We start from the raw sequence: 12,417 nt of genomic DNA, 5'->3' as shown, positions 1-12,417 counted from the left end.
TTTCTAGTGTGGATCCTCCATCCCTGATTTGTTGCCCTGAATGTAAACACTGTCCATCTTTCTGAGCACCTCGAGAGCACTGGAGACACAAGGGTGTTGAATGACCAGAGAAAACCACATCCAAACCCAAAAGCTCTCTGTACTTTTCAAGGTGGGCAGCAAAATCTCTACAGTCTGGGCCAAAAAAAAAAAAACATCCCATATTCAGGCACCCTGAATGCTCTGGCCAATTTTACTGCTGTCCAGACAGAATAATAACTAATATTCACTGAGGACATACAAAGCAGTGAGCACTATTCTAAGCGTTTTACTCGTATTAACTTAGCCTGTCTTCACTGTAACTCTGTCAAGTAATTACTGTTATCCCCATTTTAGGTACAGAAACTGAAGGAAAAGGCAGGGTAAGAAGGATGCCCAAGGTCTAGCAGCTGCTAAGAGGTGGAGTCAGAATTCAAACCCAGTCTCACAGTTATCCAGTATTCTCTGACCCACTCCAACTCTGTACCGTCTCTGCAGCATGCCACCTTTCAGGAACTTGACGGCTTTTCAAATATCAATGCCTTTCGTCTACCATAAACGTATAGACGACATCGTACTTAATGGTGAAAGACTGAATGCTTTCTCCCTAAGACCAGGAATAAGGCAAGAATGTCTGCTCTCACCAGTCTTATCTGACATCTTAGTCAGTGCAATTAGGCAAGAAAGAGAAATAACAAGGCATACAGACTGGAAGGAAGAAACAGAACTGTTAGTACTCACAGACATGACATAGGAAATCCCAAGGAATCTACAAAACAACTCTTAGAACTAATAAATGAGTTTAGCCAGGTTGCAGGATACAAGGCTAACATGTATAAATCAATTATATTTCTGTATACTAGAAATGAATAATTAGAAATTAAATTTAAAACGCCATACCATTTATAATAGCACCATAAAAGGAAATAATTAGGTATGAATCTAACCAAATATATGTTAAGATATATATGCTGAGAACCACAAAACACTGATAGAAGAAATTAAAGACAACTTAAATAAATGGAGAGCTATACCATGTTTATGAAATGGAAGACAAGATTATTAAGATGTTAGTTTTCCCCAAATTAATTTATAGATTCAATGCAATCCCAACCAAAAGCCAAAAGCCCACCAGGATTTTTTGTAGATATTACCAAGCTGATTCAAAGGAACTAGAATAACCAAAACAATTTTGAAAAAGAATAAAGTGGGAGAACACACGATATCTGATGGCAAGACTTAGACTAAAGCTACCATAATTAAGAGAATGGGAGATTGGTGAAAGAACAGACATATAGACCAAAGAAGCAGAATGGAGAGTCAAAAAGTAGATCTGGGCTTCCCTGGTGGCGCAGTGGTTGAGAGTCCGCCTGCCGATGCGGGGGGCGCGGGTTCGTGCCCCAGTCCAGGAAGATCCCAGATGCTGCAGAGCGGCTGGGCCCGTGAGCCATGGCCGCTGAGCCTGCGCGTCTGGAGCCCGTGCTCCGCAGTGGGAGAGGCCACAACAGTGAGAGGCCCGCGTACCGCAAAAAAAAAAAAAAAAGTAGATCCACACAAATATGGTCAATTAATTGTTTACAAAAGCACAGAGGCAATTCGATGGAGAAAGGTCAGTCTTTCCAATACATGGTGTTGCACCCACTGGGCATCCCCATTAAAAAAAAGCCTGAACTCCAAACTCGACCTCACTCCTTACCCAAAAATAACTCAAACTAGAGGGCTCTGGGTGGGAGCACCAAGGACATATTCAAGACCCACTTGAGGGATGGTCAGAGGTTTACATATGTTAGGTTGAACCATATAAAATGCCCAGATTCGTTTCCCGAGAATGCTTGAATCTCCTTGAAGGCATATGTCTCCTAACTGTTTCTATGTATATAACAGGCACTTCCCTAATAGAAAGAACACGACGATCAAAGTTTACTGAGGCTGACCTGAGCAAATCTTTCCAAGACCTGCCGGGGATCGGGGCGGCAATACCGCTGGCTGAGCCTGCTTTCCTAGGGAAGACAGCAGAGATCTCTGGCTCACGTGTCTGAGAGCTGCGAGAGACATTGCATGCTTCCTCTGCCCTCCTCATGGAATGCCTCTGCCTCCCCTCCGCACCCCCCCAAGGCCAATGACTAGTTTGGGGTTATCAGGAGTCGGGAACCCTGAGAGTCAGCCCTGTTTTGGGTACCAACTGTTTCACTGGCACATCCCTCAACATCTCCAAAATACTGCGACCCTCAACATCAACAGCTGATTTAGCATTCAGACACTTCGAGCTGTTTTCTTTCTCTGGTGCCAGGAGGGGAAATGCACCAGAGAGAAGAAAGCAGAACAAAATACCAGAACACACACCGCCCAAAGAGGAGATGGGAGGCCAAGCAGGAGGTACCTGCTGACAAAGACAGCCCAGGTTGAATGGAGCTTATCACGGATGCCTTTTCTTTCTTTCTTTCTTTTTTTTTTTTGCGGTATTCGGGCATCTCACTGTTGTGGCCTCTCCCGCTGCGAAGCACAGGCTCCGGCGCGCAGGCTCAGCGGCCATGGCTCACGGGCCCAGCCGCTCCGCGGCATGTGGGATCTTCCTGGACCAGGGCACGAACCCATGTCCGCTGCATCGGCAGGCGGACCCTCAACCACTGCGCCACCAGGGAAGCCCGGATGCCTTTTCTTGAAGGCAGGGTTGCACTGACCTCATCCCAGATGCCGGAGCTGTGACTGTCGATGACACAGGTTCAAAGCCCAGTTCCTCATCTACCCCATCAGCACACTCCTGCTCTACGGCTGCCGCGCTCAGTAAGTGGCGTCCATTTCCTCCCAGCTTCATGGGCTCAAAACCAGCTCCCTCCTTGGGCTCTTTCCATAAAAGCCAGAAGGGGGGAAAAATAAACAATCGAGATGGGAGTGAATAAATAGAAAGGACCCCTAAAGATCTGAAATACTTGAAACCAAAGTGTCACCCTATGCTTCTCCAGCTTCAGGAGCTTCTGCAAAAACTAACATCTGGGAAACAAAACGAAATGATCTGAAAAGAGCCCGGGTTGCCCGGCTTTGGCAGCAGGCACCCCGAAATCTCTGGGTAATGAAAGCTTGGCAGGAATATCCTGACGGGGCTGGAGCTGCCCAAGACACTTGTCTGCTCTGCTTCCCCAAAGCACATTGAAAACACATTTCCCTGTTTAATAGACTTGTGAGCTGAAATGAATGTGTCAGAATGCTAATAAATAGGATAGAACCTGCTAGCCCAGCAAATGTTAAATTTTGCATAAGGAGACAGTATCCCTAACTCCTTGGTAGACGCTTAATGAATATTTCAGACAAAGAGCCCTGGCAGCTGCTCTAAAGGCTCCCGATGAATTTAAGTGGATTTCTATTATTGCCAGGATTAGCCTCCCCCCCTTGTTTCCTCCCATTTTCTCCCCTCTCCCTCCCTTGTGCATGACAAAAGCCCCTCCGGACTAACCAAGCTCCCTGAAGCCTGGCCACGGAGGGGGTCAGAGCGTGGGGCTGATCAATGGACCGGGTTGAAAAAGGCTCCCCCCAAATTCATGTCCACCTAAGCCTCAGAATGTGACCTTCCTTGGAAATAGAGTCTTTGCAGATGGAATTAGTTAAAAAGTGGTCATACTGGATTAGGGTGGGCCCTAAATTCAACAACTGGTGTCTTTGTAAGAGACAAAAGAGGGTGATTCAGATACTGACACACAGAAACACACACAGGGAAGAAGGCCACGTGACAGCTGCATCTGAGACTGGCGTGATGTGGTTACAAGCCAAGGAACGTCCGGAGCCACCAGAAGTTATTAGAATCAAGGAAGTTATCGGAGTGTGGCCCTGCGGACGCTTTGACTTCCGACTTCTAGCCTCTGGAGCTGTGAGAGCAAACGTTTCTGTGAAGACACACAGTTTGTGGTACGTTGTTATGGCAGCCCTGGGAACTCAACACAGTCAGGAGAGCACACCTACACATTCCAATGTATATGAATAACTCCCTAGAAGTAACCTGAGCCGATCATTTCAGGTGATGGTGGCGGTGGACAGCACTGCCCCACCCTTTTAATTTCATTAGCAGAGACCGCAAACCTGCCAGGAGTCTTGTAAGACCGGGCCTCGAATCATCTGACTTTCTACTTGCTGTCTCAGAGAAACTCTCCAACTTCATCCAACTCTTTTCCATACTTACTCAGCATGCCCAGCACATCCAGGTACGAGACAAACAGATAAAAGAGACAGAAATACAGTGAGAGAATTTAAAAGATGGAAGGAAGGGAGGGAGGAAGGAAGGGAGGGAACCAAGTAAGAGCTTGTGCCACCTGGTGTTCCTTCAGGTGGGTTACCATCCACGGGAAGACAACGTTTCAAAAAAATTGTTAAGCACTGTTATGGGCTGAGTCATGTCCACCTGAAATCCATGCACTGAAGCCCTAAGCCCCAGTACTGAGAAATTACCTGTATTTGGACATCGGGTTTTTAAAGAGGTAATTACATTAAAATGAGGCCATTCGGGTAGACCCTAATCCAGCAGGACTGGTAAGAGGAGGCGATTAGGACACAGACAGAGGGAAGACTGAGGGAGAAGGCGGCCGTCTACAAGCCAAGGAGAGAGGCCTCGGGAGAAACCAACCCTGCCCACACCTTGATCTCAGACCTCAAGCCTCCGGAACTGTGAGAAAATCGATTTCCACCGCACAAGCCACTCATCCTGCAGTGCTTTGTTAGGGGAGCCCAAGCAAGCGTATACAAGTACCAAACTGCCTCTAGGCCTGGGCCCCATGAAAATGCACTCCAAGTTAACTGCCTAGCTCAGAAAATCGGGACAGGAAAAAAAAAAAAAGCAAATAAACAGGAAAAGTGCTGTTGGAGTGGTAAATTTGAGGCAGGCAGGATGTAACATTCATCAGAGGCAGAAGAATCTATAAAATGTATCCACCTAATAATGCTCCCCTGAGCCAAGACACTCAGGCCACCCACAGACAGCCCTGTTCCGGAAGGTATTTCTGTACTACTTCCTTATTTTATTTAACTTCCATGATGCTAAAGAGCTCCTGGTAATTATTATTGTTGAACACTTTGCTCTTTATCCTCTGGCAAAATATTTTTGGGTTTGTTTTTTGTTTTGGAATTAAGACGTGGCATATTTTAATAGCCTGATAGCCTCAGTGCGATTGCCATGTGCTGACAGGTTGGGTTCATGCCCTTTTGAATGAAGAAGCCCAGGTTACAGGCCCTCACCCAGAAAGGACAAAGCAAAGCCAGGACCTGCCTATCTTTCAGGTCCCAGGCAACTCCTCTCAAGGAGGCCAGAAGAAGACCTGAAAATGTCCCCTGACCAACCAGTTATAGAAAAAAAAAAAAAAGAGTCTAACTGCTAAAACCACATGCCAAGACATTAAATTACATGAATAACTGTGATGTCATTCTTTCATCTGTAGAGAGCTTACTGATAAAAATTCAAAATTACGAATAACCTCTCAGAGACTTCCCTAAACACATTATTTTGGAGACTTAGTCATAAAAAAAAAAAAAAAAAAAAAGAAAATCAAAATTTCTCCTAATAGCTACATCTGGCTCCTGAACAAATTTAAGTGACTAAATTTGAGTGGAAATATCGGTGACAGAAGACAAGGAAGACTTGGAAAATTAGAAGATATGGGAGAAGAAAAAGGTGATTGTCAGAGGAAGCTTGAAGCTATTTAAAAAAAGTCCTCTTTGCTTCCCTGGGATTCGGCTATTTTAAAGGATATCAGTGCCAAGGAAATCTAGGAGCTGGGAGTTGAATACACGTGGCTGGTCTTACAGAGCGAACAGGCAGCTGGCCTCCGAGAAGGGATCTCACCCCACAGCGACGGCTTCCCGGCCCCAGGCCCACACGTGTGCTGGAAAATATAATCCTCCAAAGGCCAACCAGTGTGAAAACCCTTCAGCTAAAGAAACTGTCCCCGGTTAAGACGTAACACATAAGCGGGAGTAAAACACTGTCGATAACTGATGCCTCCCCGTTCAACAGCTGATCAAGTCTCTTCCCAGAGGCACCGAAGGGAGGATACTTAAAGGCGAAAATAGCGGAGAGGAATGATTCCAAGTGCATGATTGAAAGACGACAGTATGATACCTGGAGGAGAGATGGGGGCGCCTTGGAGAGGGGGAAGGGCATCAGAGCACATCCAAGCGCCTTCCTGACTCTCAGTGGGCAAGCCCTGTAGATGCTCATCTGGGGGTCGGGCACTTGGGAACCTTGAGCTGGAAAAGGCAAATTCTGTCTCCCAAGATCAGCTCTAGTTGTATGGGAAGATGCCACCCAGCAAGTCCGGAGCACAACCAATGAGGAATTCCTAAGATACAAACAAATACACGTGACTGGAGTTGGCAATTTCTCCAAATTTATAAGCCACTTGACGCTAGGTCTGCATCGGTTTTGTTGTGCAAAACATGGTTTCTCATCTGCCAGGCTGTCCAGGTAGAATTATTGCCAGGTGAATTCTCCTAACATAAAAGAATAAGGCATCAAGGAAAAATGTGTTTCTAACCAGAGTTTCTTACGGCTTACTCTTGCCTGACTTAAATCCCCATTCACTTCTCCACCCGACAAGCTTGGGAAAGGTTTATAGATAATAAATAGAAGCCACTTCACAACTAATTTCCCAAATTAAATCCACCTCTTTCTCTCCTGGAGAATAATGCTTACTTCTGTTCCTTCCACAGGTACACAAAATTACAGACAATCCTCCATCTGCCATGATAATGGATCCATGAAAAAAAAAACTCTTGAAAAGTTTCAGCTTCCTCTCTCAGAACAAACAACGTATGGAAATGGGGCAGTTAACAATTACCCTTCTTTAAAAAAAAATGGTTCTGGGGCTTCCCTGGTGGCACAGTGGTTGAGAGTCCGCCTGCCGATGCAGGGGCGGGTTCATGCCCCAGTCTGGGAAGATCCCACATGCCGCGGAGCGGCTGGGCCCATGAGCCATGGCCACTGAGCCTGCGTGTCCGGAGCCTGTGCTCCGCAACGGGAGAGGCCACAACAGTGAGAGGCCCGCGTACCGCAAAAAAAAAAAAAAAAAAAAAATGGTTCTGACAAACCCAGGGGCAGGACAGGAATAAAGACGCAAACGTACAGAATGCACTTGAGGACACGGGGAGGGGGAAGGGTAAGCTGAGACGAAGTGAGAGTGGCATGGACGTACATACACTACCAAATGTAAAATAGATAGCTAGTGGGAAGCAGCCACGTCGCAGAGGGAGATCAGCTCGGTGCTTTGTGACCACCTAGAGGGGTGGGATAGGGAGCGTGGGAGGAAGACACAAGAGGGAGGAGATATCGGGATATATGTATGCATATAGCTGATTTACTTTGTTGTACGGCAGAAACTAACACAACATTGTAAAGCAATTAGACTCCACTAAATATGTTAAATTAAAAAACAAAATTACCCTTCTTTAGCCTAAAGAGAGTGCTAGTGAGAAAAAAAAAAAAAAAGTCCACTGGAGGCTGAATGTGGGAGGCTGAGGCAAAAAAGCCAAGTTCTAGATAAACACTGGGGTCGTGGAGCCATCTGAAGTGTGATGGACGTTATAGATCTTTGCCTTCCAAAAACACGTATCTTTTTGCATTAGATTCCAAGAGGTTCATAAACCCTTTGGCGCCCACTCATGGACCCCAGATGTACAGAACCCCTGGCCTCGTTTCTAGAATTTACTCTACAATAGAATTGCCCATAGAGATGTATGCATGAAAGTGCTCTGTGCCACTTTCTTTATAATAGCAAAAAGAGTGTAAACACCCTAAAGGGCCATCAAGAGGGGACTAATTAGGTAAGATCATGGCCAAGAATAAGAATCCATGAATGCCCAGGAAACAAAAACCAAAATGTGTTATTAAGTGAAAAACACAAGGCACAGAATAACGGGCCAAGTATGATGGTATAAACATAATATTTCTGAAAGGAAACACAAGAACCTAGAAACAGTGTTTGTGTCTGAGATGGGAACCTAGACCATAAGGGATCTGAAGGTGGAAGAAAATTTACTTTTATTTGTAATCCATGTTATTACTTTCTTAAGTAATTAATTAAAAGAAAGCTAGCTGGAGAGAGATAAATAGTTGAGGGGGGTGGGAGAGAGAGAGAGACAGAGAGAGAGACTGATTTATAAGAACTTCTGGTCTAGCTAAGTCCCAAAATATCCCCGGCCCTGAGAACAGTTGATATTGTAAAACATTTGGCACCAAGACATACATAGGAAAGCACTCATAAATGCATAAATGCTTTTCCCAGCTCGGGCTGCTGGCGATGCTCAGAGCAGCCGGACCTCCTCTCCCACAGCGTGGTTTTTCTGGCCCTTCCTCTTGTTGAACCAATTATGGGACATTATAACAGCAGCGCCAACATTACTTCTTAAAGGCTGATGTTACTCACTAAACACCCATTCAACCCATCTCCGGGCTCCATTTACAGCTAGCTCAAGGGCAAATCCAGATGGTACAAACAACAGGTATTCAGACTTGATCTGCACAAGGCCAGTCATCAAATACCATTACCAGTTGAACAGTCTTCAACTGCCTGACAGCCACAGGTGTGCCCAGGTGGGAGGAAAAGCAACCTTTCCCGAGGTGGCTGGGTTCCCTCGGTCTCTGCAAACCATCTTTGTGCTCCCCCAAAGGCTGCATTTGCCTCTGTATCTGAACAGTTAGCAACAACGACTGAGGGTTGCTTGGTAACCTGGTAACAGGCGATGCCTAGGTGTTTCTGAGCAGAGGACGGGATTGCATCGTCTCCCACGCAGTCTCTGCTCACGGCTCCACACTGGGGTGGCCAAGAAGATCCAGCAATCCTGGGAGACTTTCCAGGAAAGTCAACTCCCGCTGGCCCTATATTCCCATGGCCCCAGCGTTAAAGATTCATCTCAAAGGGATCGCCCCTTTTTACCTTTTTTTTTTTTTTTGATGGATTGACAGGCACTGAACCTTCCCGCCTGTGGGATAGGGATAAAAAATGGGATAGAATAAAATCTAGCCAATTTCTTCATCGTAGAGAAGGCTCAGAATTAGGAACGTAAATATGGCATTAGAGTGATTTGGGTATTTCTGTCTTATTAAAAAATATACTGGTCTGTAGTTTTCTTGTGATGCCTTGATATCCATTTGGTATCAGGGTATTACTGGCCTCAGAATAAATTAAAAGGTGCTCTTATTTTTTTTTTTTTTTTTTTTGCGGTACGCGGACCTCTCACCGCTGTGGCCTCTCCCATTGTGGAGCATAGGCTCCGGACGCGCAGGCTCAGCGGCCATGGCTCATGGGCCCAGCCGCTCCGCGGCATGTGGGATCTTCCCGGACCGGGGCACGAACCCATGCCCCCTGCACCGGCAGGCGGACTCTCAACCACTGCGCCACCAGGGAAGCCCTCCTATTCTATTTTTATAGCAAAAAAAAAAAAAGAATCAGGACCATAATGTCTTCATAGCAGATCACAGGAGCTCCACGACAAGATAGCTGGGGAGAATGGAGAGAAAGCCTCCTGTCCCTGTGTTCCCACGACTTGGCATGGAAAATGACAATCTCTACTGGAGGATGGTGCCCCACGCTGGTCACTGGACAGCTCTTGACTCTCCAATAAGAGGAGAACAGCAGACAGCACCGAGTGGTTCTGATCTGAGTATGAATGACAAGACTGACTGGACACAGTGGGCAGGTTTTCGTGCTAACCCTCTACTCCTTGAGCTCACGTTAGATGGATTTTCGTTTCCCGATTACATCCCACATCCAAAGCGGTAGGCGGCAGTGAGCCGCAACCCAAGTGGAGAAGGTATTCGAGTTCTCCATGAATAATTCATGCAGGACATAAGCTGAACGCAGAGAACTGAGAACTGGCCGGGGCATCGCTGTAACTTTTGTACGTTTACTGTACCGCGGTCTAGAGATCACCTCTGCCGACACAGGGTGGAAACAGCAAATTAGCGTCCCAGCCCGGAAACATGAAAGGACTTTCTCCCTTAAATCACTAATGTGAAGACAGCGGCTGGTCACCAGTCTGTCTCTCTCTGACGCACCTAAGGGCGAACCCCAGGCGAGGCAGGAGACAGCCACCCTCAGCATCCTTTGCCTGGTTTTAGTTCCCGAGTCTGAGGCTTACAGAAGTGGGGAGGGGGAGGGGCAAACGTTTCACAGCGTGGGGGGGAGGGGGTGGCGCTCGCCCGCTAAACGTGGGACTTGAATAAATGCAAAGGAAAAAACAGGCACCCACCTCTCCTGGTGCAAACTGGTGCTTAAATTAGCCAACTGCCCTGGGTGAGCCACGACCGGGCAAGGAGCGGGGAGTCCTACACGGAGACTGGAAACCGGCATAATCCTCTGAACTCCTTCTCAGGGGGCACTGGCCCAGTCTGCACTCCCCCGACAGAGATTCCGGAATTCCTGCCCTATTCCTCTTGAGGGACGCACTCCCTCTAACTTAAGACAAAAGGCATGACTTTGTCATCAGTGTTTTCAGGTTTTCTGGCTCCAAACTGAATCAGTGAGAGCAACAGCCAGTTTCCCCAGATGGACCAAAAAGATGAAAGCCACGTAAATGGAAAGGAGCATCCAGGGTCCGTCAGGGAGGCGGAGACAGAGGGACAGGTGCCCATCCACTCCAACCCAAACCAGCCCAGTCCCATCAGAGTGGCCCTTGCCCACTTGTCCAAGTTGGAAGAGCAAATCAAAAGGCCCTGTTACCTCCTGTGCACTAGGCAGGTGGTTTGCAGAACCAATGGGGAAGGAAAGCACGGGGCCAGACCCTGGCTCAGCGCCGTGCGACAGTGGGGTGGGTACTCTGCAAGGACAGGACAGAGCACCTAGCATTTCCCTGCCATCCCTCCTGCCACCAGGCCTGACTCTCCCCTGTCTCACTCGGCCCAGGGTCTGCAGCAGGGAGCTTGCCTGAAAGAAGCCCAGCTCTACCTATCCGGATGGAAAGTTCACTCTCGGGGAAGAACGGCCTGGGACCCTCAGCATCAGACTTCTTCATCAACGCAGGGTCGAGGTTCAGTGCCAGGGCCATCTGGGGGTCTTCTGCTGCACCCTGAAACGAGAAGCAGGGCCATCACTGTAACACCTGTCTGCCTTCATTCCCCCGGCCCCTCCAGCTCCCAGCAGCCAAGGTGGCTTGCCCTCCTCTACCGAGAGCCCCGGGCCAGCCTAGTCCCCGGGCCAGACCCAGCTGTCAGGCTGGGCTGAGTCAAGAGCAAGGCGACAAGCTTTCTGGCTGCAGAACTTTGAGGATGACAACAGCGGGAACTGAGGCGTCGGTGCTGATCCTAGAAATGGGAAAAACACACACTGGGAAGGATCGGGTCGAACATCAAACCCCCCTCCCTCCACAATTCATCACCGCCGGGCAGATGGCAGAAGGGACTCAGTTCCCCAACTGTCAAAAGAAGCCTGGAGGGCAGGCCCGCTCAATGGCAGCCTCGCAGCAGGAACCGAGGTCACCACCTCTCCAGAGATCAAAAGGGGACGAGAGTCAAACAAAAGCACCTCAAAGGAGAACGAGTGACAGTCGTGGAGGACACAGCACAGCTGGAGGCAAGCCCAGACAGCCTTAGATCACCACGTCACCCTTCTGCTTTGTCCCTAACCAGTCATTTTGACTGTTTTTGCATTAACTACACAAAGTTTGATTTTGACCCCCATGTTCATTTAACAAATATTTATTGACTGCCAACGGTGTGGATACTTGGTGAACTAACGAAGTTCTAGCTCTTATGGAGCTTACGTTCCAGTGGAACACAGGAGGAGCAAACAAGTGAACCTACAGCGGGGCTGTGAGCTTCTCCTCCAAAGACATGGGCAGGAGCCCTCTGACCCTAAGGGACGGTGAACAGGATCCACCTCAATGGGGAAGGAAACAGCAGATATTTTTTGAAAACCAGACAAAAATAGCTCTAAACAGAAGTTTCTATTTAAAATGTGTGTCCCAGGACTTCCCTGGTGGCGCAGTGGACAAGACTCCGCACTCCCAAGGCAGGGGGCCCGGTTTCAATCCCTGGTCAGGGAACTAGATCCCACATCCATGCCGCAACTAAGAGTTCGCACACCACAACTAAGGAGTCCACGAGCCTCAACTAAGGAGCCCGCCTGCCACAACTAAGACCCAGTGCAAATTAATTAATTAATTAATAATAAATAAACGTGTGTCCCTAATAGGGGAGAGAAGAAGGCTTATTAATCCAATCACTGAAATCCATCTATTCATAAGCAAATACTAAAACTGTTTTCTTGGGTAAGTTTCATGAAGGAATCTCACTAAAGTTATGCCTGGCTGTGTCTTACACACACACACACACACACACACACACACACACCTTCTTGTTTTCTCATCATCATGTTGATCAGGGATCAGAAAGAGAAACTAATGATTCTGACATTCTACTTCATT

At 47.6% G+C, this 12,417-nt stretch overlaps 1 protein-coding gene across 6 annotated transcripts in view; it reads right to left on the bottom strand.

Annotated features, from left to right (window-relative positions):
* The window catches only part of SLC39A11 (solute carrier family 39 member 11), a 447,715-nt gene that overhangs the window by 250,797 nt on the left and 184,501 nt on the right, over positions 1-12,417 (bottom strand). For 5 of the 6 annotated variants that reach the window (XM_089901696.1, XM_089901693.1, XM_089901697.1 and 2 more), the window contains exon 5: positions 10,920-11,061. In XM_089901696.1, the coding sequence (XP_089757822.1) occupies positions 10,920-11,061 (142 nt within the window). The remainder of the gene's footprint in view (positions 1-10,919; positions 11,062-12,417) is intronic. The other variant, XM_089901695.1, reaches the window with a different exon arrangement.

This window comes from Delphinapterus leucas, chromosome 19 (assembly GCF_059928025.1).
Source record: "Delphinapterus leucas isolate spDelLeu-1000000601 "Yukka" chromosome 19, BTC_Dleu_Yukka2, whole genome shotgun sequence".
NCBI lineage: Eukaryota > Metazoa > Chordata > Mammalia > Artiodactyla > Monodontidae > Delphinapterus > Delphinapterus leucas.
Note: the sequence above shows the minus strand (reverse complement) of the source record. Positions and strands in the feature narration are given on the sequence as shown.